Source organism: Oncorhynchus clarkii, chromosome 31 (assembly GCF_045791955.1).
Source record: "Oncorhynchus clarkii lewisi isolate Uvic-CL-2024 chromosome 31, UVic_Ocla_1.0, whole genome shotgun sequence".
NCBI classification, from domain to species: domain Eukaryota; kingdom Metazoa; phylum Chordata; class Actinopteri; order Salmoniformes; family Salmonidae; genus Oncorhynchus; species Oncorhynchus clarkii.
The window spans coordinates 23,970,121-23,995,151 of record NC_092177.1 but is presented as its reverse complement, the minus strand read 5'-3'; the positions used below and the strand labels follow the sequence as shown (position 1 = coordinate 23,995,151).

At 43.4% G+C, this 25,031-nt stretch overlaps 1 protein-coding gene across 3 annotated transcripts in view; it reads left to right on the top strand.

Annotated features, from left to right (window-relative positions):
• The first annotated feature begins 1,129 nt into the window (after positions 1-1,129).
• Positions 1,130-25,031, top strand: part of LOC139391066 (glutamine--fructose-6-phosphate aminotransferase [isomerizing] 2-like) — a 34,986-nt gene continuing 11,084 nt past the window's right edge. Inside the window, exons 1-11 of one of the 3 annotated variants that reach the window (XR_011629561.1) lie at positions 1,130-1,243; positions 4,775-4,882; positions 6,134-6,238; positions 6,949-7,074; positions 9,082-9,140; positions 11,379-11,513; positions 15,504-15,565; positions 18,857-18,936; positions 22,293-22,419; positions 22,515-22,678; positions 24,782-24,877. Coding sequence is in view for 2 of the 3 variants with exons in the window: in XM_071138559.1 (XP_070994660.1) it covers positions 1,237-1,243; positions 4,775-4,882; positions 6,134-6,238; positions 6,949-7,074; positions 9,082-9,140; positions 11,379-11,513; positions 15,504-15,565; positions 18,857-18,936; positions 22,293-22,419; positions 22,515-22,678; positions 24,782-24,877 (1,069 nt within the window). In the remaining variant the exon portion in view is untranslated. The remainder of the gene's footprint in view (positions 1,244-4,774; positions 4,883-6,133; positions 6,239-6,948; positions 7,075-9,081; positions 9,141-11,378; positions 11,514-15,503; positions 15,566-18,856; positions 18,937-22,292; positions 22,420-22,514; positions 22,679-24,781; positions 24,878-25,031) is intronic. The other 2 variants (XM_071138559.1, XM_071138560.1) reach the window with 2 other exon arrangements.

The following is a 25,031-nucleotide window of genomic DNA, read 5'->3' as shown; positions in this document are numbered from 1 at the left end:
TACTGTTACATTAACAACATTTTATATAGAAGGTTTATGACCACAGTTCCTATGTTATAGAACCATATACATGTAATAAGTGCAATAAAGCTCAGTTATTGTGTGCACAATCAACCCATGCCTAAAAAATCCCTCAGTATTCACTGCCATTAATTTAAGGTGGGCCATCCCTCGGTGGATGTTTCCTTCTATCGCCCTTCATTTGTTGCTAAATGATTGTGAGTAATTACTCTCAAGGTCCTCCCTTGGCCAACCCTACAAAGTTATAAACCTCCATGTCACGATTGTAAAATGACAGGGATTGGGACGATATCACTGCCCCACTCACAGTAATAGTTTGATAAAGACTGGACTGAACTATAGACTCCATTGGCAGGAAAGATTGAACATGCTTGGCCTAGTTGCTCTTACTATCTGTAGCTCTGCGTGCAAGTGGAGCGGAAGTGGTTCAGTGAACTATGCTCGCATGATGAGGGATCTTGTGTGAGACCTGAAGACCCGAGCCCAAGCTTTATCTCTGTGGAATAGCATGGTCTTAAGGTGTACAACCCAGGTTTGACTGCCAGGTGGTAAGTCCAGACTGCTATAGTCGCCAAACAAAGTGACCACAACAACTAGACCAGCCTATATGCAAGAACATCTAATAATATTGATGATGATGATGAGGGGGAAGAGGAAGATAATGAGGATGAGGAGGAGGATGATGATGATGAGGATGTTAACAGACTTTCCATATAAAATTCCTTTCATAACTCATCACAAGTTACATTCCCAGGTTCTTCATAACCATAAGTGATGATAGAAAATCGAAAAGGAAGCTTTACCTCCATGGAAGTTTGTTAAGAATGCCTTGGGCTCTTTTTGGTGTTGCACCTGTGTCAGGTATTAGTTCAGTTCCTTGCACATGATGTCTCAATTATAGTATGATGGGAAGTCTCTGGAATATGTAAGGACTGGATTACAGTAAAACTTGAGTTCTAGGAAGTAGTCCACATTGCAGTATAAAGTTGGTGTATGTTACAGTGAAAGGGTGGTTACCCTAGTTGCCTTGGAGACGAGGCCGGGGGTGGAGCCCGCGCTCGCGGAAACTGGCTTTAAATAAGTGCTGGGAGTGAGAAGTTTTACACAGTTTCATTTGGATTCTACTCAGGAACTACTGACGGTAGTAACGGCGTAAACTACCACGAACCGGCCATCGCCTTGAACAGTATCCATTTGGACAAGACAATCAGAACCATGTGTGGTAAGGTCAAATAGAGCTACATCTTTTACTGTGCATCATGGAACTGGCAATCTGGAGTGCCTAATCAGGAGACAGTTTACGCATTATGCAAAAACATGACGGTAGGTTAGTTTAGTTTAGGCTATTACTATTATTGGAATCTGACAAAATTATTATGTATGTTGTTATTGTAGGCTATTTTAAACCAGTCCGTTCAGACAGTTTGTGTATGTGCGTCACTGAATGCTGAATGAAGTGCCATCCTTGTAGGCAATTTACATGTCAGTGCAGGCACTTTTTTATATCTAAATATAAACCTCGATTAAATGTAGAGTTCAGCTGCGGTCCTCAGTACAATATATTGGTGAGACACTGATCCTCCCGCCGTAGATAACATCCCTCTTCCATGCATCCTGAATAGGACGTTGAGTTGCTACGTGTCAATTTACCTCCTCGGGGTAGGCCTGTCAATGACAGCTCAGCATTGTATTGTGAGCAGGTTCTGATGATACACATCAATGTGATATTATCGGCCCATGGAGCTTCATTTTCAAATGTCCAACATTTGGTAAAACGAAACGTAGCCTATGTTTAAAGATGTAGGTGTCACCAGAGTCGTTGGATTCTAGAACTACGCACATTTATGTTGCTGAAATATGATTATGCATTATCATGAAAATGTAGGATTGTTTAAGCAATAAGGAATGAGGGGTGTGGTATATGACCAATATACCACGGCTGAGGGCTGTTCTTATGTATGACGCATCTCGGAGTGCCTGGACACAGCCCTTAGCGGTGGTATATTGGCCATATATCACAAACCCCGAGGTGCCTTATTGCTATTATAAACTGGTTACCAACGTAATTAGAGCAGTAAAAATGCATGTTTTGTCATAAGCGTGATATATGATCTGATATACCACGGCTGTCAGCCAATCACCATTCAGGGCTTGAATGAACACGTTTATAAATACTATTAAATACTTTTAGTTTAATAGTAACTATTTTGCCCCTAGGTGAGAAATCTAAGCAATGCATTACAGCAGACACTATATCTATGTCGGCCAGTTTGCTTTTCTCAGCCACTCAAAAAAATGCTATCTAGAACCTAAAAGGTTTCATCGGCTGTCCCCATAGGAGAACCCTTTGAATAATTATCCCTGTTTTGTTCCAGGTAGAACTATTTTGGGTTACATGGAGAACCCTTTCCACAGAAAGGTTCTACGTTCCACCTGAAACCAAAAATGGTTCTACCTGGAACCAGAAAGGCTTCTCCTATGTGGACAGCAGAAGAACCCTTTTGGAACCCTTTTTTCTAAGCGTGTACTTGGTTGAGGCGAACATTGCGCTCCGCTCAATGGCCACCTTAAACCAACCACCCTCCATTGCACAGCTCGCAGACTGGGAAGTTTAATTTCGCACATCACGGATCCCCTTTGAGGTGCTCCGGATACAGTGAAATGCTTACTTACAAGCCCTTAATCAACATTGCAGTTTAATTTAAAAAATATATAAATATAACAAATAATTAAGGAACCACAATAAAATATTCAGACAGCAGCAACTATTCTGTAAATGCTACCATTATATCCCCAGTTGGATAGAGACTAATTCATTGATATACACTTTAAAAAAAAATGTATATATATAAATATTATGATTTAATTTCACTTATTTGTCCCAGTTGGCCATGTCAGTAACCCATCTGCATAGGCCACTGCTTCCATGTTTACAGTATATTATAGAGGAGGATTTTTCCAAACACAGGAAGAGAGGATTGTGAAATACATCAAACAACTGTTGGGTTACTGAGTGACACTTTATCCGTCTCTGCTCTCAAATTCTTACACTACTTTGCTGAGAGTTTTATTCTATATTTGAATGAATACACTGTAAAATATGTATAGTACAAGACTCATCTCATCAACTGATTTCATTTGATTTGAACTGTTTGCTGCACCATAGCAACAGAATAGGATTTACCCCCTGTGCTAACACGACTATGGGAAATGGCAGCCCCTATCCCTAACTCAACAACCCAGTATTGAATGTACAATCTACATTATAACTACACACTGTTGAATATGAAGATTGAAGAAGGAAAGGGAGGGTCAAAAAAGCAGTGAAAAGACCACAGAGCTGATCTATGTCTCTATGCCTCTATCTCGCTGTCTCTGTCTCTATCTTTATGTGTCTATGTTTCTATCTCTGTCTCTATCTCTATGTCTCTATCTTTACGTCTCTATGTCTCTGTCTCTATGTCTCTATCTTTGTGTCTATGTCTCTGTCTCTATCTCCATGTCTCTATCTTTATGTGTCTATGTCTCTATGTCTCTGTCTATATGTCTATATTTTTGTCTCTGTCTCTATCTTTATGTCTCTGTCTATATGTCTCTGTCTCTATGTCTCTATCTTTATCTGGCTTTATATCTCTGTCTCTATTTCTCTATCTCTATATCTCTATGTCTCTGTCTCTATCTTTATGTCTCTATCTCTATATCTATGTCTGTATGTCTCTATCTCCATGTCTCTATGTCTTTGTCTCTATATCTCTGTCTCTATGTCTTTGTCTCTATCTTTATGTCTCTATTTCTCTATCTTTATGTCTCTGTCTCTGTCCTGTCTCTATGTCTCTGTCTCTATATCTCTCTCTCTATGTCTCTATCTTTATGTCTCTATTTTTATGTCTATGTCACTATGTTTCTGTCTCTGTCTCTTTATTTATGTCTCTGTCTCTATGTCTCTATCTCTATGCCTCTATCTTTATGTCTCTATCTCTATATCTATGTCTGTATGTCTCTATCTCCATGTCTCTATCTCTGTGTCTCTGTCTCTATGTCTCTGTCTCGATGTCTCTGTCTCTATGTCTATGTCTCTATCTTTATGTCTCTATGTCTATGTCTATGTCTCTATCTTTGTCTCTATTTTTATGTTTCTGTCTCTATGTCTCTGTATTTGTCTCTGTCTCTGTCTCTATCTCTATATCTCTCTCTCTGTCTCTATCTTTATGTCTCTATATATATGACTGTATCTCCATCTCCATGTCTCTTCTCCATGTCTCTATCTCTATGTCTCTATGTCTCTGTCTCAATGTCAATATGTCTCTGTCTCGATGTCTATATGTCTCTGTCTCGATGTCTAAATGTCTCTGTCTCGATGTCTATACGTCTCTATCTCCATGTCTCTATCTCTATGTCTCTATCTCTATCTCTATGTCTCTATCTCTATCTCCATGTCTCTATCTCTATGTCTCTATCTCTATGTCTCTGTCTCTATGTCTCTGTCTCGATGTCTATACGTCTCTATCTCCATGTCTCTATCTCTATGTCTCTATCTCTATGTCTCTGTCTCTATGTCTCTGTCTCGATGGCTCTATGTCTCTGTCTCGATGTCTATATGTCTCTATGTCTCTATGCCTCTGCCTCTGTCTCTGTATCTCTTGCTATCTTTTTTTCTCTCTCTCTCTCTCTCTCTCTCTCTCTCTCTCTCTCTCTCTCTCTCTCTCTCTCTCTCTCTCTCTCTCTCTCTCTCTCTCTCTCTCTCTCACTGTAGGGATCTTTGCCTACCTGAATTACTGTGTGCCTCGCACCAGAAAGGAGATATTTGAGACGCTGGTGAAGGGACTGCGAAGGCTGGAGTACAGAGGCTATGATTCAGCAGGTAAATAAATGAATATGTTTTATTTTCGCAGTTACATTTTTGCAGTGAAATGTGTTGTTTTACAGGCTCAGCCATAGTAGTACAACACCCCTAAATCTTTCACCTTGTCGGCTTGGGTATCACCCTGAACACACACACACACACACACACACACACACACACACACACACACACACACACACACACACACACACACACACACACACACACACACACACACACACACACACACACACACACACACACACACACACACACACTATTAATGTATCCAGCCTTACTGTGTAACTGTACAGACAGTTTAAGGCTTATAGCACAACTCAACTCATAGTAAAGCACTATTACATCATAAAACCCTAAGGACTACTGATTTCTGCCCTGTGTGATTCAGGCCGGTTAGAGAGTATTTGTACATGCTCTGTGTGGTCATACTGAAGGTATGGTATCTAATCACTTACAAGGCAGCTGAAAGCTCCCAGTTCCTGTCAGTTATAGATCATCCTGCTGAGTGCATTGTAGATCTAGGTCCAGGAAGCAGGGCTATGTTGACACACAGGTAGGACAGGTAAAATGAGGTGGGGTGTGGACATCTGATTACATGCTCCATCTGAAACTGGTGTGGGCACTCCATCTAGCTTTAATACCTTATTACTTCCACTATCTGTTCATAGCTACAGCTAGGGGTTGATTTGGGACAGGGAATAGGTCAGCAACGCTCAGATAAGTCTGATGAGTTGAACTTATAACAGAGAAGGTAGTAGTAGAGAGCCCTCGTGAGGAGAGAATCTGTAGCCTTTAGTTCTGTTCTGAGCCTCACCGTGCACCAATGATATCTGCCTCACTGGTATTTACTATTGTTTTGGCATTCCTCCAATGGCATATTCCAGAGTACACAGACACGCATGAACCCCCCCCCCCCATGTTTGTTTATCCTGGAACACAGCCCCTTTCATGGCCGGTAAAACCCATATGCTACACACACACACAGTCATTACCTGTCATTCTATGTGAGCTGGTTAATATCCACAGGGGTTCCACAGTAATCAGCTCTTTGCTCTAAATTAACAACTGGATTAGGATTTGAAGTCTTTCAAACAAGCTTTCACATTGTCATGACTATTGTCTCAGTTAAAGTTGACCTGATTCATTAACTGGCCCTGCAGCCTACTAGCCAGTTAATATAGCCTGCATTGATGATGATTGGCTTAAGGTTGGTATTGGTATAAGTTTGCCTTGTCTCTCTGGTTTCAGGCATCGCTGTGGACAGTGACAAGAAGACAACGACAGAAGACAACAGCAAAATTGTTCTCATCAAGAAGAAAGGCAAAGTGAAGGCCCTGGATGAAGAGCTCTACAGTAGGTCTCATGACTACCTGCATCCATCACATTCCTGTTGTCCAGCGTCAGTATTATGTGTTGTTGAAGTATTCTATAGTCTGTAGCTCTCTCTCTTCTTGGTAACTCCTCTGTCCTTCTGCCGCAGAACCCTTCCAGTTTACTTCCCTCCTTCTTTGCCATAACTAATACCTGTCTAATGAAAGAGGCGACAGTGTAGGGTTACTGTAAGGGTAGCCTCTGCTGAGACCCCAACAACCGGATGTTCCGGTTTTAAGGGGAAATGAAAAGGGGAAATGAAAAGAGGGCGTGTGACGCGACCTCCGTTTTTTGACGTTGACAAGACGACACAACAGAGTTTCTAAACCTACGTACATACGTAACTGTCTCTGGCGACACTCCATCTTAACTCCTCCTCCACATTTACTGGATTGGTTGAACAGTGCAGAAGAGAACCTCCCCCGACAGTTTTTTTCCCTTCTCGTCAAGACCAGTATATAAGGGGTTCTAGTCTCAGAGGCCTTTCTTTTACACCTGCTACGTTAGGTAATGCTAAAAGGTTGAATTACACTTCCGTAGTCCTCTGTCAGCTTCACCCTTTATCACAGTGCTTTATAATGCACCTTTATGGACCGATGTAATGATTCTCCCTTTCATGTTACTGTGCAGACATTGCCATACATGTAAAATGACATGCTCATGGCATTGATCTTGATGTGTCTTGTGAGCAGAGAAAGACTGCATGGATCTGGAGGTGGAGTTGGACACACACTTTGGCATTGCTCACACACGCTGGGCCACACACGGTGAACCCAGTGCCCTCAACAGCCATCCCCAGCGCTCCGACAAGAACAACGGTAACACACACTACACACACATACGCACACATGCCATACATACAGCTGCAAGAATACGTTTGTGAACCCTTTGGAATTACCTGGATTTCTGCATTGATTACTCATAAAATGTGTCACAATCTGACTAAACTAATAACACACAAACAGATGTACTTTTCTTTTCTTTTCTTTTTTTAACATTTTTATTGAAGACATTGAGTAATCATTCATAGTGCAGCCTGTAAAAAGTAAGTGAACCCTTGAATTTAGTAACTTGTAGATCCTACTTTAGCAGAAACAACCTCCACCAAACATTTCCTGTAGCTGCTTATAAGACTTGCACAACATTGAGGAGGAAGATTTTTGAAATATTCCTCCCTACAAATCTGTTTCAGTTCATCAATATTTCTGGGTTGTCTTGATTCAGGTCAAGCCACAGCATGGTTAAGGTCAGGACTCTGACTTGGCCATTCCAAAACACAAATGTTCTTTCTTTCAGTCATTCTTTAGTTGATTTACTTGTGTGCTTTGGGTCATTGTCTTGTTGCATCACCCAACCTCTCTTAAGCCTGAGGTCATAGACTGCTGCCCTGACATTCTCCTGTAAAATGTCTTGATACACTTTTGATTTAATTGTTCTCTCAATGATTGCAAGGCGTCCAGGCCCTGAGGCAGCAAAGCAGCCACAAACCATGATGCTCCCTCCACCACGCTTCACACTTGGGATGAGTTTTTAGTGTTGGTGTGCAGTGCCCTTTTTCCTCCACACACATCGTTGTGCATTTTTCCCAAAAAGTTCAACTTTTGTCTCATCTGTCCACAGCACATTTTCCCAGAAGCATTATGGAACATCCAGGTGGTCTTGGGCAAACTTGAGACGTGCCGCAATGTTTTTTTTTAGACAGCAGTGGTTTCCTTGGTGGTGTCCATCCATGAACACCATTGTTGTTCAGTGTTTTTCTGATAGTGGACACATGAACACAGACTATTGTTGTTTGTAGAGTTTTCTGGAGGTCTGTTGCTGTTACCCTTGGGTTCTTTCTCACCTCTTTCAGGATTGCCCTTTGTGCTCTTGGAGTGATCTTCGCTGGACGCCCACTCCTAGGGAGAGGAGCAGTCATGAATCTTCTCCATTTGTAGACATTTTGTCTTACTGTGGATTGATGAACACCAAGGTCTTTAGCAATGCTAATGTAACCTTTTCCAGATTTGTGCATCTCTATAATGTGTCTACTAAGGTACTTTGAAAGTTGTTGGGATCGAGGCATGGTTCAAACTAACCAATCATTCTGGAGAAGAACCGATTGGTCAGTAACCAGGTTTTGTGTGGCTTTATTTAAAGGGCAGGGCACATGTGCAACCCACACATGCAACCCACTCATCTGCAACCCACTCATCTCATCTCCTTAATTGAAACACCTGACTCCAACTAGCTTTAGGAGAAGTCGTTAACACAGAGGTTCACTTACTTTTTCCATCCTGCACGTGAAGGATTACTCAAAGTCTTCAATACAAATGTGACAAGTACAACTGTTTGTGTGTTATTAGTTTAGTCAGATTGTGTCTGTCTATTATTGTGACTTAGACGAAGATCATACCACATTTTTATGAGTAAAAAAAAAAGAAAGAAAGAAAGAAAGAAATCCAGGGTTTACAAACGTATTCTTGCAACTGAACATACATACATGCATACTTACATACATACTTACTTACATACTTACATACATACACACACCCACCCACGGCTCTGCCACATAGATTTCTGGAACGGAGGGGAGAGAGCTTTTTTTCTGTTTACCGATTGTCCAGAGATGTCAATGTGTAGTTACAGTTACAGCTCACAGAGGTGTCTGGCCTCTGACAGAGTCCAGACAGACAGAGTCCAGACAGAGGCAGAGGCCCAGACAGACCGACAGACAGGTTCTACTTCAGTTGACCATAGCCATGTCCTTCCTCAGGAACACATTATCATATTATACATATTTTGTACAGTATCTTCACTGTATTCTCTCTCTCTCTTTTCCCCAGCGTTTGTTGTCATCCACAATGGCATCATCACCAACTACAAAGAGTTAAAGAAGTACCTGGTAAGTCCACTCCCCAGTATGTATTTCTGTAGTTTCACTATTTCAGTATCAAGGCTGTTTTGGGTCAAACCCTTGGTTATGGTCCGAGATATGATCAGAAGTGTCATAGGGTTTCAAGCCTTCTGTCATGCGAAGCTTTGCCTTTGACGATCTTAGGCCTGGGTCCTTTGTGTAGGGCTTTTTGACTGTTGCACTATTCCACACAAATGCAAGTGAATTGAAATGGCATTGAAAAAGTGGCAATGGGCAATGTTTACTTTAGGCAGAAGTCGTACATAGGCTGTGTAGAAAACCCTAAAGCGTTTGTTCAGCTCCCCTCTACATTGTGGACTTCACAGCGTGAGCAGCGCAAGTGATTTATATAAGGAAGGGAGTTTGTCAAATCGGAAAGTATGCACCTAAGAAATAGTTTTCAATATGAACTTTATATACCCGAACTCAGAATCACTTGGGCTCTCCAAAAATAATATGGTCCCTGTGATAGAACATTTATGTTGATTGCCGATTACAGCTGTAGCAGGCTAGCTCTCTCTCCCGCCTCCATTTTAACCCACACCTCTTTCAAGTGCCACACAAGCAGGCCATCCTGAATAGTTACTTATAGCTACCGCTACTGGTATTACTAGTTGCCACTCCTTATTATTGTGGTATATAATGTTGATACCTATACCATTGCAACTACACTGAGTATAAAAAAACATTAAGAACTCTTTCCATGATATAGACTGACCAGGTGAATCCAGGTGAAAGCTAGGATCCCTTATTGATGACACTTACAATAAACATACACCAGCAAAAGTTGCTGGGAAAGTAGCGCTGTTTCTGCCCTAGTCATGACTGTACTATACATGCTGTAAACTACAAAGGGAGAAGCCAAATTCTGAACCACACCCTTCTCAAGTACGTACTCTGATACTCTTCACTTCGTTTTCCCCCCATTTGACCAGATCTCAGCTATTACCAATGTTATCAGTAATTACTAGCAATTCATTTATCAAAAGCAGTTGATATGCTATAACAATAAGTCAATAAGGTATGTACAAATGAATTTTGTCACTGTGTTCTGTCTCACTGGTTTCTTGTGGCAGGTGAAGTCTCAATACGTACTAAAATACACTGAGCATGCAAAACAACTCTTTCAATGACATAGACTGACCAAGTGAATCCGGGTGAACGCTATGATCCCTTATTGATGTCACTTGTTAAATTCACTTCAATCAGTGTAGATGAAGGGGAGGAAACAGGTTAAAGAATACTTTTTAAGCCTCGAGACAATTGAGACATGTATTGCGTATGTGTGTCATTCAGAGGGTGAGTGGGTAGGACAAACAATTTATTTGCCTTTGAGCAGGGTATGGTAGATGGTGCCAGGTGCACCGGTTTGGGTCAAGAACTGCAATACTGCTGGGTTTTCCAACAGATGAGTTGTTAGTCTAGAGGAGTTGTTAGTCTAGAGGAGTTGTTAGTCTAGAGGAGTTGTTAGTCTAGAGGAGTTGTTAGTCTAGAGGAGTTGTTCTGCTAGAGGAGTTGTTAGTCTAGAGGAGTTGTTAGTCTAGAGGAGTTGTTATGCTAGAGGAGTTGTTATGCTAGAGGAGTTGTTCGTCTAGAGGAGTTGTTAGTCTAGAGGAGTTGTTATGCTAGAGGAGTTGTTCTGCTAGAGGAGTTGTTATGCTAGAGGAGTTGTTAGTCTAGAGGAGTTGTTATGCTAGAGGAGTTGTTATGCTAGAGTAGTTGTTAGTCTAGAGGAGTTGTTATGCTAGAGGAGTTGTTAGTCTAGAGGAATTGTTATGCTAGAGAAGTTGTTAGTCTAGAGAAGTTGTTAGTCTAGAGGAGTTGTTAGTCTAGAGGAGTTGTTAGTCTAGAGGAGTTGTTATGCTAGAGTAGGTGTTATGCTAGAGGAGTTGTTAGTCTAGAGGAGTTGTTCTGCTAGAGGAGTTGTTAGTCTAGAGGAGTTGTTCTGCTAGAGGAGTTGTTCTGCTAGAGGAGTTGTTATGCTAGAGGGGTTGTTAGTCTAGAGGAGTTGTTAGTCTAGAGGAGTTGTTATGCTAGAGGAGTTGTTAGTCTAGAGGAGTTGTTAGTCTAGAGGAGTTGTTAGTGTAGAGGAGTTGTTATGCTAGAGGAGTTGTTATGCTAGAGGAGTTGTTATGCTAGAGGAGTTGTTAGTCTAGTTAATGGTACATCTGGGAGTGCTGCTTCAGTAAGCTTGTAACATTCATTCTGATCCCCACCCTCTTTAAGAACTCCAAGGGCTACGAGTTTGAGTCCGAGACGGACACAGAGGTCATCCCTAAACTGATCAAATATGTTTACGACAATCGTGAGAGAGAAGACTTGTCCTTCTCTACGCTGGTGGAGAGGGTCATTCAACAGCTGGTGAGTACTGGGACACCTCAACACTGTGCTAATATGTAATTACTATGGTGCTACTAAGTAATGTACTTCTATTACTATTGCTACTCTACTACTACTACTACTACTGGTGCTACTGTTACTGCTACTGCTACTACTAGTACTACTACTATTACTATCATTACTCTGCTACTACTACTACTACTACTACTACTACTACTACTACTACTACTACTACTACTACTGCTGCTACTGCTACTACTACTACTACTACTGCTACTAATACTACTACTACTATTACTATTATTACTCTGCTACTACTACTACTACTACTACTACTAATACTACTACTACTATTACTACTACTATTACTATTATTACTCTGCTACAACTACTACTATTACTACTACTACTACTACTACTACTATTACTACTACTACTACTACTGCTGCTGCTGATGCTGCTACTACTACTACTGCTACTAATACTACTACTACTATTACTACTACTACTACTACTACTACTGCTGCTACTACTACTGCTGCTACTGCTACAATTATTACTACTACTACTGATGCTACTACTACTGCTACTACTACTACTATTACTATACTATTACTACTACTACTACTACTACTACTACTACTACTACTACTACTACTGCTGCTGCTACTACTACTACTGCTACAATTATTACTACTACTACTACTGCTATTATTAATACTACTACTACTGCTGCTACTACTACTACTACTACTATTACTACATTGACTTCTACTACTACTATCACTACTACTACTACTATCACTACTACTAATACTACTACTATTACTACATTGACTTCTACTACTACTATCACTACTACTATTACTACTACTACTACTACTACTATTACTACATTGACTACTACTACTACTATCACTACTACTATTACTAGTATTACTACTACTACTATTACTACATTGACTTCTACTACTCCTATCACTACTACTACTACTATCACTACTAATATTACTACTACTATTACTACATTGGCTTCTACTATTACTATTATGACTACTGCTACTACTACTGCTACTACTACTACTATCGCTACTACTACTACTACTACTACTACTACTATCACTACTACTATTACTACTGCTACTACTACTACTATCACTACTACTATTACTACTGCTACTACTGCTACTACTACTACTATCACTACTACTATTACTACTGCTACTACTACTACTATCACTACTACTATTACTACTGCTACTACTACTACTATCACTTCTACTATTACTACTGCTACTACTACTACTACTACTACTACTATTACTACTGCTGCTGCTACTACTGCAACTACTACTACTACTATTACTACTGCTACTACTACTACTATCACTACTACTATTACTACTGCTATCACTACTACTATTACTACTGCTACTACTACTACTACTACTACTATCACTACTACTATCACTACTACTATTACTATTATTAATACTACTACTGCTACTATTACTATTACTACTGCTGCTGCTACTAAACAAAAATTAATTGCTTGACAAAATAACAAGAACCCTCTCAGATTCCATCTGGCACTATGATGAATGCCAGTTCTTAAACAGCATTGTAAAATGGGTTTGTTTTTAACAACAACAGAGCAACAATATCTCCCAGTTCCTCTCGATGACGTCATCATTCCATACCCCTGTCCCGTAGCTCTGTGTCATTGAGTCCAATCTAGCCTAAAATCTGCCCCCCCCCCCCCCCCCCCTCCCATCTATCTCCATTGAGCCCAGTATGACGTTACTTCACTTTCCGTCCCATTAATAGTGTTACATCATCACCAACACAGTCATCATTGCAACCGCCCTAACAACATCTTTAGTGACATCACATCTGTATCTGGGGACCAGGAGCGAGACAGACTAACGTACTTAATCACTTTTTCACTTACTAGATTGTCCAGTCATTTTCTCTCATTTTCTCTCTGTCTCGCTCTGTTCTAAACACACTCTTTTGTGTTTAATGTTGTTCCGTTTTGTCTTATTGGAGCCCGTCCCATCTCAGCCCCATCTCCCCTCTCCCTGGCTCATCCCAGCCCCATCTCCCATCTCCCTGGCTCATCTCAGCCCCATCTCCCCTCTCCCTGGCTCATCCCAGCCCCATCTCCCCTCTCCCTGGCTCATCTCAGCCCCATCTCATTTCAGCCCCATCTCATCTCAGCCCCATCTCCCCTCTCCCTGGCTCATCCCAGCCCCATCTCCCCTCTCCCTGGCTCATCTCAGCCCCATCTCCCCTCTCCCTGGCTCATCCCAGCCCCATCTCCCCTCTCCCTGGCTCATCTCAGCCCCATCTCATTTCAGCCCCATCTCATCTCAGCCCCATCTCCCCTCTCCCTGGCTCATCCCAGCCCCATCTCCCCTCTCCCTGGCTCATCTCAGCCCCATCTCCCCTCTCCCTGGCTCCTCTCAGCCCCATCTCCCCTCTCCCTGGCTCATCTCAGCCCCATCTCCCCTCTCCCTGGCTCATCTCAGCCCCATCTCCTCTCTCCCTGGCTCATCTCAGCCCCATCTCCTCTCTCCCTGGCTCATCTCAGCCCCATCTCATCTCAGCCCCATCTCCACTCTCCCTGGCTCATCTCAACCCCATCTCCTCTCTCCCTGGCTCATCTCAGCCCCATCTCCTCTCTCCCTGGCTCATCTCAGCCCCATCTCCTCTCTCCCTGGCTCATCTCAGCCCCATCTCATCTCAGCCCCATCTCCTCTCTCCCTGGCTCATCTCAGCCCCGTCTCCACTCTCTATGGCTCATCTCAGCCCCATCTCCCCTCTCCCTGGCTCATCCCAGCCCCATCTCATCTCAGCCCCATCTCATCTCAGCCCCATCACCACTCTCCCTGGCTCATATCAACCCCATCTCCTCTCTCCCTGGCTCATCCCAGACCCATCTCATCTCAGCCCCATCTCATCTCAGCCCCATCTCCACTCTCCCTGGCTCATCTCAACCCCATCTCCTTTCTCCATGGCTCATGTCAGCCCCATCTCCTCTCTCCCTGGCTCATCTCAGCCCCATCTCCTCTCTCCCTGGCTCATCTCAACCCCATCTCCTCTCTCCCTGGCTCATCTCAGCCCCATCTCCTCTTTCCCTGGCTCATCTCAGCCCCATCTCCTCTCTCCCTGGCTCATCTCAGTCCCATCTCCTCTCTCACTGGCTCCCTGTAAAAGCTCTGAGAAGATCACAGAGGATCAAGAGTATCTTACAGCTTCACAGGGTTTGGGCTAATATAAACCAGACCAGAGCAGACCCTTTACAGTCTAAAGACCACTGCCTCCCCTCTCTTTCTTCTACTATCCCTCCTCCTTCTCTCTCCACCCTCCTCCATCCCTCTTCTCAATCTTTCCCCTCTTCCCTGTCCTCTCCACTCACTCCCCCCTCCTCTGCTCTCCCCTCTCCTCTCTCCTCCTCCTCCTTCCCCTCCTCTCTATTCTGGGCGGCAGGGTAGCCTAGTGGTTAGAGTTAGAGAGACTAGTAACTGGAAGGTTGCAAGTTCAAATCCCCGAGCTGACAAGGTACAACTCTGTCGTTCTGTCCCTGAACAGGCAGTTAACCGACTGTTCCTAGGCCATCATTGAAAATAAGAATTTGTTCTTAACTGACTTGCCTAGTTAAATAAAGGTAAAAAAATATTCCCTCTCCTTCCCTTCCTTATCTCCCCCCACTGGTTTTATGCAATAAGGGTCTTATTCCCCTTAGCTTCCCTAAACATCCCCCTCATCCCTCTCTCAACATCCCCACTACTACCCCCCACGAGGATCAATACAGGTTAAGAAGTATATCCAAAAAGAGACAGGGAATTTCAATGTTGCTCACTGCTTGTCTGTTCGACTGAAACTGATGTCTACATTTTCCTCCCATGTATTTAGCATTTTTACAAATCTTCATCCTTCTTCTCCTTTTCATCTTCATCATCATCATGAACACTAACATATTCTCTCCTCTTTGTCATCCTGTTTTAGGAGGGGGCCTTCGCCCTGGTGTTCAAAAGCCATTATTTCCCCGGAGAGGCTGTAGCCACCAGGTCAGTATACATGTCCACTACCTCACACGTCTCTCTCCGTCTGGTCTTGTCTGTGAGTCCTCCACACACTAACGTATGGAAACATGATCAAAAAAATGATCAAGACCCATTGGCATTGACTCATCATCTATTGCCACAATAAAGCAATAAAACCTGATTAGCCATATATTGGTGTTCAGATTGTGTCTCTGCCTACGTCTATTCCGTCTATTCCATGGGTCACGTTTGATGACAGGAAGTTGAAACAGTCAGGGTTTACAGGAAAGGTGTGGAAGTGTGAGGTGGATCTCTCTTTAACTGTGTGTGTGTGTGTGTGTGTGTGTGTGTGTGTGTGTGTGTGTGTGTGTGTGTGTGTGTGTGTGTGTGTGTGTGTGTGTGTGTGTGTGTGTGTGTGTGTGTGTGTGTGTGTGTGTGTGTGGTGTGTGTGTGTGACTTTTAGATCCAGACAGGGGAGTGTGGTCCAGGTTCAGTCACTCCTTGCTGGGCCTCTCTAAAGCTGGCTGCTGGCCTCTTGCCTGGCTCTCCTCTACTCTACTCTCTGTGACTCATTAGGCTCTGCTCTGTTTCCTCTTGCTTCTCAGGGAGAAAACCCTGGCCAGCACCTATTACACTCAATAACCTCTGACGTCTTGATTTCTTCAATTATTTCTCTCTGTTTCCTCGTTGGTAGACTGAGAGAAGAGGGCGAGGGCTGTTGACCTATGGTTTATAGTACACAGTAAAGAGGATGATTGGTTGATGTTGGTGCTGTTGCCAGGGTTCAGTTAGTCCACCTGTTGTTGCTCCACCTGGATACAGTGGGTTTCACTGAATACTATAACTCTCTCTCTCTCTCTCTCTCTCTCTCTCTCTCTCTCTCTCTCTCTCTCTCTCCCTACCCTCTCCGTCTCTCTCTCTCCCTACCCTCTCTGTCTCTTTCTCTCATTTTCTCTCTGATAGTTGCCTGCTGTTTTTAGCTTAGTCTTGTCTTGAGAGCCAGGGACTGAGCTGACAGTTAATGTCTTGCATTGTTAGCGCTGTCTCCCAGGATAGAGGGAGAAACGGAGGGAGGAAGTGATTAAGCAGTGATGCTAGCCCCTGCTCCCTCTCTTTTTGGCAGAACTTATCAGCCCTCCATCAAGGCTTGCCTGAGAATCACTGTCTCTACATCTCTCTCTCTCTCTCTCTCTCTCTCTCTCTGTCTCTCTCTCTCTCTGTACCCTGCCATTACACCTGCAACCCTGAACATGTGACTATTAAACACTGTACCCTGCAATCACACCTGCAACCCTGTACATGTGACTATTAAACACTGTACCCTGCCATCACACCTGCAACCCTGTACATGTGACTATTAAACACTGTACCCTGCCATCACACCTGCAACCCTGTACATGTGACTATTAAACACTGTACCCTGCATCACACCTGCAACCCTGTACATGTGACTATTAAACACTGTACCCTGCATCACACCTGCAACCCTGTACATGTGACTATTAAACACTGTACCCTGCCATCACACCTGCAACCCTGTACATGTGACTATTAAACACTGTACCCTGCCATCACACCTGCAACCCTGTACATGTGACTATTAAACACTGTACCCTGCCATTACACCAGCAACCCTGTACATGTGACTATTAAACACTGTACCCTGCCATCACACCTGTAACCCTGTACATGTGACTATTAAACACTGTACCCTGCATCACACCTGCAACCCTGTACATGTGACTATTAAACACTGTACCCTGCATCACACCTGCAACCCTGTACATGTGACTATTAAACACTGTACCCTGCATCACACCTGCAACCCTGTACATGTGACTATTAAACACTGTACCCTGCATCACACCTGTAACCCTGCCATCACACCTGTAACCCTGTACATGTGACTATTAAACACTGTACCCTGCATCACACCTGCAACCCTGTACATGTGACTATTAAACACTGTACCCTGCCATCACACCTGCAACCCTGTACATGTGACTATTAAACACTGTACCCTGCCATCACACCTGCAACCCTGTACATGTGACTATTAAACACTGTACCCTGCATCACACCTGCAACCCTGTACATGTGACTATTAAACACTGTACCCTGCCATCACACCTGCAACCCTGTACATGTGACTATTAAACACTGTACCCTGCATCACACCTGCAACCCTGTACATGTGACTATTAAACACTGTACCCTGCATCACACCTGTAACCCTGTACATGTGACTATTAAACACTGTACCCTGCCATCACACCTGCAACCCTGTACATGTGACTGTTAAACACTCTGAATCTGAAAAGAACAGCACAGCATACTGCCTTTCAGCCTGACGTCACTCTGCCCAAGTGTACAGCTCCTTGTTCACTGCTCCCAGCTCCATGTACAGGGCTGACAGAGAAGACAAGGATACAGGGAACAGAGGGAAAGAAAAGAGTGTAATTGAGAAACTGCTGTTTTCTTTGAGCCTCAGGTGCGAATTACCCCAGCCAAGTGTAAGCTGTCAAACAGCACAATGCTACATACATAGGTGTAATTGAGATGTAGGTATTTATAATGGAGTGTTAAGTACTTTTATCAGGTGCTTGGTGTACAGTGCACTCTGTCATAGGTCCTACTTGATCTATATACAGGTTAGGTTTGCCACGCCCTCTCTCCTCACCTGTTATGCACACACACACACACACACACACACACACACCAGCCAATCAGAGAAGCACACATGGAGCACTGGAGACAGAATGCATGGCTGATGAGCTAGAAACATGAGCAGGAACTGACTCAACCACCTGTAGGGGAGAGGGAGGACAAGGAGCAGGGACCTGCTAGAAAACAAGAGAGAGACAGAGGGAACGAGGAAGAGGAGGAGGGGGAGAGGTGAATTAGGGGACAGACAGGCAGAGAGTAAAAGTAAGAGATAGTATGACAGAGACACAGAGGAGAAAAAGGAGAGAGAGCGAGGAGTGCTCCAGGTACTTCATTATCGTGGAGTGAACAATGGGAGTCATTCAACAGCGACACTCGGGAGAAAGAGTTCAGCTGAGGTGTGGAGACCAATCCTAGCTCATGTTCCCCTGCTGAGGGAAATGTTACACTCACAAGACATTTTCTAAGACATTACACTGTGTGCTCGTTTGTGTTCTCTCACACAAGATAGAAATCTAACCATTTCTCCCCTTCTATCCCCTCTGTCTTTCCCCTTCATCCCCATCCCCCTATCATCCCCCTCTCATTCCCCTATCATCCCCATCCCCCTCTCATCCCCCTATCATTCCCCTTTCTCTCTCTCTCCTTCAGGAGAGGAAGTCCTCTTCTCATTGGTGTGCGGAGCAAGTATGAGCTTTCCGCAGAGCACATCCCGATCCAGTACAACAGTGGTGAGCTCTGTTCCTCTCTCCCAAGCCTCTTCTCCAGCTGACGTTCTCACTTCACAGTGTTCTCCAACCTCGCTGTCTGCCCACTGTCCTCACAGAAACCTGACTGTGTTAGTTAACGCATCTGAACACGTTCTGTTCCATAATATTCATGGTCAGATCTCTAACTTGAGACACAAGTGTGTAACTGGAACTGACACATACATCATGCATTGATATTAATGAGGTTATATGTCTGTATCTCAAGTCATGATTCAGGTCAGTAGGAGTACACCCTTGCATAACAAACTAACCAACCTAATCAATCAGTTAAGTAACTGTGTCCTAACCCTAACAGTAGCAGTACTTACTGTGAGCAGTACCCATATCTGTCCTAACCAAAGCAGTAGCAGTACTTACTGTGAGCAGTATCTGTATCTGTCATAACCCTAACAGTAGCAGTACTTACTGTGAGCAGTACCTGTATCTGTCCTAACCCTAACAGTATCTGTATCTGTCCTAACCCTAACAGTATACTAACCCTAACCCTGTCCTATCCGTAGCACCATACTACTCTGTCCTGAGGGACTGTGCAGTCACCCCAGTGTCTACAGAGCGACAGGGGGCTGCTGAGCCCGTAGGTGCGCTAACTACCAAATAAACACGTGGGTGTTGTGGGTTCTGACCTCTGATTGGATTGAATCGCCTCATAAGAGTTGCATGACTAACAACAATCAGAATCCCTTTAATCAGACACACGTCTCCAATGATTCCACTGTTAAATGATTGTCTACTTGTGCAAAAATGATGCAGAATCACAAAAATTATGGTTATGAGAAATGAGACTCTTGCTTCTTGTGGAAATGCTGCCAGTACTGTGTGGAACCTCTATGGGTTATTATAGGTTAACATCATGATCACACTCAGTGCAAAGTAGTGTCAGGTTAATAACATAACAATAAGACATTATGTCTCTAAAGCGCCCTTTCTTCTGATGAATAGGGTGCTGAATCCTCATCCTCTAACTATTACCTAGAAACGAGGAGTAGGACAGCCCTCGCCAAATGATAGATTTCAAATTGATCTTGATATGCATGTTATAAAAAAATCTGCTCCTTACATACTCATTGGCCAGTTAATAAGAGTTCTGCGTTCTCTGTGTGTGTCAGCTATCTAGAGAATAGCCCGTAGATGTGTTGACTGCCTTTACCCTGCTATCTGTTAACTTAGCCCAGCTCCACTTTAATAGTGATGTATCCTGCTGGAGTCCAAAGTCTGAGGCCCAATGAGAAAGGAACCCGGAAGAGTAGGAGGACACTGGGTTGCATCTCAATGCTATAAAGTGGCTTCCTCCTCTCTGCTCCTTTCCCTCATCTCCTCTCATCTAAAAACACAAGATAGGTGAGGCAACATAGTGGATGGAAATGTATTTTCGCCTGTCGAGTGCAGATGAAGGAAATAAATAAGGAAACAAGGAGATGTCACTTATCACTATTAGGGACTAAAATTCCTGTAACTGTAACTGTGACAAAGGACAAAGGTCACTGTGTGTGAGTCACCTCATAAATACCATGGACAAATCAATACAGATTGCAAATTGAACTCCCATATCCACCTGGTTATTGATTCCAGAATCTTCTGAGATGAACCAATGTAAACATATGATTAGCTTGTTTATTGGTGGTCAAAGGACCCTTGACTCCTCTCCTCTGCCTGTCAATCCCGATCATGAACTCTCATCCCACCTGTTATGTTTTGGTTTAAATCATTGGGTTGTTGATTAAATCCCTCTCTGTTTGTCATTGTTCACTGTTCACACTCGCAACCGTTAGTTTACAGCACTTTACTTGAACCCTCCACCTTGAAGGCTAAGTATCAAATCAAAACAAATCAAATTGTATTGGGCACATACACATGGTTAGCAGATGTTAATGCGAGTGGAGCGAAATGCTTGTGCTTCTAGTTCCGACAGTGCATTAATATCTAACAAGTAATCTAACAATTTCAAAACAACTACCTTATACACACAAGTGTAAAGGAATGAATAAGAAGAATATGTACATATAAATACATGGATGGGCGACAGCAGTGCAGCATAGGCCAGATGCAGTAGATGGTATAGAGTACAGTATATACATATGAGATGAGTAATGTAGGGTATGTAATCATTAAAAAAGTGGCATTGTTTAAAGTGACTAGTGATACATGTATTACATCCAATTATTAATTATTAAAGTGGCTAGAGATTGAGTCAGTATGTTGGCAGCAGCCACACAATGTTAGTGATGGCTGTTTATCAGTCTGATGGCCTTGAGATAGAAGCTGTTTTTCAGTCTCTCGGTCCCAGCTTTGATGCACCTGTACTGACCTCGCCTTCTGGATGATAGCGGGGTGAACAGGCAGTGGCTCGGGTGGTTGTTGTCCTTGATGATCTTTTGGCTTTCCTGTAACATCGGGTGGTGTAGGTGTCCTGGAGGACAGGTAGTTTGCCCCCGGTGATGCGTTGTGCAGACCTCACTACCCTCTGGAGAGCCTTACGGTTGTGGGCGGAGCAGTTGCCGTACCAGGCGGTGATACAGCCCGACAGGATGCTCTCGATTGTGCGTCTGTAAAAGTTTGTGAGTGTTTTCGGTGACAAGACAAATTTCTTCATTCTCCTGAGGTTGAAGAGGCGCTGCTGCGCCTTCTTCACCACGCTGTCTGTGTGGGTGGATAATTTCAGTTTGTCCGTGATGTGTGCGCCGAGGAACTTAAAACTTTCCATCTCCTCCACTACTGTCCCGTCGATGTGGATAGGGGGTGCTCCCTCTGCTGTTTCCTGAAGTCCACGATCATCTCCATTGTTTTGTTGATGTTGAGTGTGAGGTTATTTTCCTGACACCACAATACATAGGTATTCCTCTTGTCCAGATTGGATAGGGCAGTGTGCAGTGTGATTGCGATTGCGTTGTCTGTGGATCTATTGGGGCGGTAGTCAAATTGGAGTGGGTCTAGGGTGTCAGGTAGGGTGGAGGTGATTTGATCCTTGACTCGTCTCTCAAAGCACTTCATGATGACGGAAGTGAGTGCTACTGGGCGGTAGTCGTTTAGCTCAGTTACCTTAGCTTTCTTGGGGACAGGAACAGTGGTGGCCCTCTTGAAGCATGTGGGCACAGCAGACTGGGATAGGGTTGATTGAATATGTCTGTTAACACACCAAACACACCAGTAGCCACCATCATGATCATGACATACAGTATAAGCAGTTATATGCATGTCACAAGCAGTCACTAGTTAATTACAAATGACTTAAACAATCTAGGTGAAAAGTTCAAGTAAAGCAAGAAGTGTTGATTACCCTGACCCAGTCTGAACCATGGCCCCTGCCCTCTGTCCTGTAGGTCTGTTCAAGGAGGGGGTCCAGGATAAGAACAGCCACAACCGGCCAGACAAGCCAGACAACTCCACTGCTGTGAATTCAGCTGGAGACGGCAAGGCTGTAGAGTACTACTTTGCCTCCGACGCCAGGTGAGCTGAAAGCCCTAGGGGTGTGTGTTTGTGTGTGTGTGTGTGTGCATGCATGCTTGTGTGCTTGTCTTATGCTCCCACCTGTCCCTGCCCAGTGCCATCATAGAGCACACCAACAAGGTGATCTACCTGGAGGATGATGACATTGCAGCAGTGGTCGGGGGCAAGTTGTCCCTCCATAGGCTGAACAGCCTGGCAGGGGAGAATCCAGTCCGGGCAATCCAGACCCTCCAGATGGAACTACAGGAGATTATGAAAGGTCAGAGGTTAATCATAGGGCTCATTGCCGTGGCAACCTAGGAGTTTACTTGGAGTAGGATATAGTGTCCCAGGCCCTACACAGTAATGTAAGATCTGTTTTGTGCCAGGTTAGGATATGAGGAGGGTAGGCGAAACCTCATTGTAGATCTGTGTGCCTAAGGGTAACAAATACCCTTGGTGGTCAATACCAATACACCTTCCTATTCACACAGAAATCATATACCTGAAGTGGTCAATACCAATACACCTTCCTATTCACACAGAAATCATATACCTGGAGTGGTCAATACCAATACACCTTCCTATTCACACAGAAATCATATACCTGGAGTGGTCAATACCAATACACCTTCCTATTCACACAGAAATCATATACCCGGAGTGGTCAATACCAATACACCTTCCTATTCACACAGAAATCATATACCTGGAGTGGTCAATACCAATACACCTTCCTATTCACACAGAAATCATATACCTGGAGTAGTCAATACCAATACACCTTCCTATTCACACAGAAATCATATACCTGGAGTGGGGTCAATACCAATACACCTTCCTATTCACACAGAAATCATATACTTGGAGTGGTCAATACCAATACACCTTCCTATTCACACAGAGATCATATACCTGGAGTGGTCAATACCAATACACCTTCCTATTCACACAGAAATCATATACCTGGAGTGGTCAATACCAATACACCTTCCTATTCACACAGAGATCATATACCCGGAGTGGTCAATACCAATACACCTTCCTATTCACACAGAAATCATATACCTGAAGTGGTCAATACCAATACACCTTCCTATTCACACAGAGATCATATACCTGGAGTGGTCAATACCAATACACCTTCCTATTCACACAGAAATCATATACCTGAAGTGGTCAATACCAATACACCTTCCTATTCACACAGAAATCATATACCTGGAGTGGTCAATACCAATACACCTTCCTATTCACACAGAAATCATATACCCGGAGTGGTCAATACCAATACACCTTCCTATTCACACAGAAATCATATACCCGGAGTTGTCAATACCAATACACCTTCCTATTCACACAGAGATCATACACATGGAGTGGTCAATACCAATACACCTTCCTATTCACACAGAGATCATACACATGGAGTGGTCAATACCAATACACCTTCCTATTCACACAGAGATCATACACATGGAGTGGTCAATACCAATACACCTTCCTATTCACACAGAGATCATACACATGGAGTGGTCAATACCAATACACCTTCCTATTCACACAGAAATCATATACCCGGAGTGGTCAATACCAATACACCTTCCTATTCACACAGAAATCATATACCTGGAGTGGTCAATACCAATACACCTTCCTATTCACACAGAGATCATACACATGGAGTGTTCAATACCAATACACCTTCCTATTCACACAGAAATCATATACCTGGAGTGGTCAATACCAATACACCTTCCTATTCACACAGAAATCATATACCTGGAGTGGTCAATACCAATACACCTTCCTATTCACACAGAGATCATATACCTGGAGTGGTCAATACCAATACACCTTCCTATTCACACAGAGATCATACACATGGAGTGGTCAATACCAATACACATTCCTATTCACACAGAAATCATATACCTGGAGTGGTCAATACCAATACACCTTCCTATTCACACAGAAATCATATACCTGGAGTGGTCAATACCGATACACCTTCCTATTCACACAGAAATCATATACCTGGAGTGGGGTCAATACCAATACACCTTCCTATTCACACAGAAATCATATACCTGGAGTGGTCAATACCAATACACCTTCCTATTCACACAGAGATCATATACTTGGAGTGGTCAATACCAATACAAGTCAAAGATAGGGTATTGTGTCATACCTGAGAAACGTAGTCTGATTTACAGAGAGACAGGCCCATGGTTAACCATACTTTAATGCAGTCACTAGCTACAAGAACAGGAGAGCAAGATCTCCCCCTGTTGACGTTAGGGAGAACCTACACCTGTGTGCTATGAGATTGAAACGCAGTCATCATGCTCCGTGTCGCTCATCTCTCTCTCTTTCTGTGCAGGTAACTTTGAGGCATTTATGCAAAAGGAGATCTTTGAGCAGCCAGAGTCTGTCTTCAACACCATGAGGGGACGGATCTGTTTTCACACCAACAAAGGTAGCTTACCATAGTGATGTCATATTCTGATTGATGTCACTCTGGTGTTCCGGGATGTCGATGGTACTGTGCCGTATCTTCAATCAATATTAGCACAGCAACTCACGGAGGCAAGCATAGGTTATTAACAGTTACTACATGGATGTATAGCGTG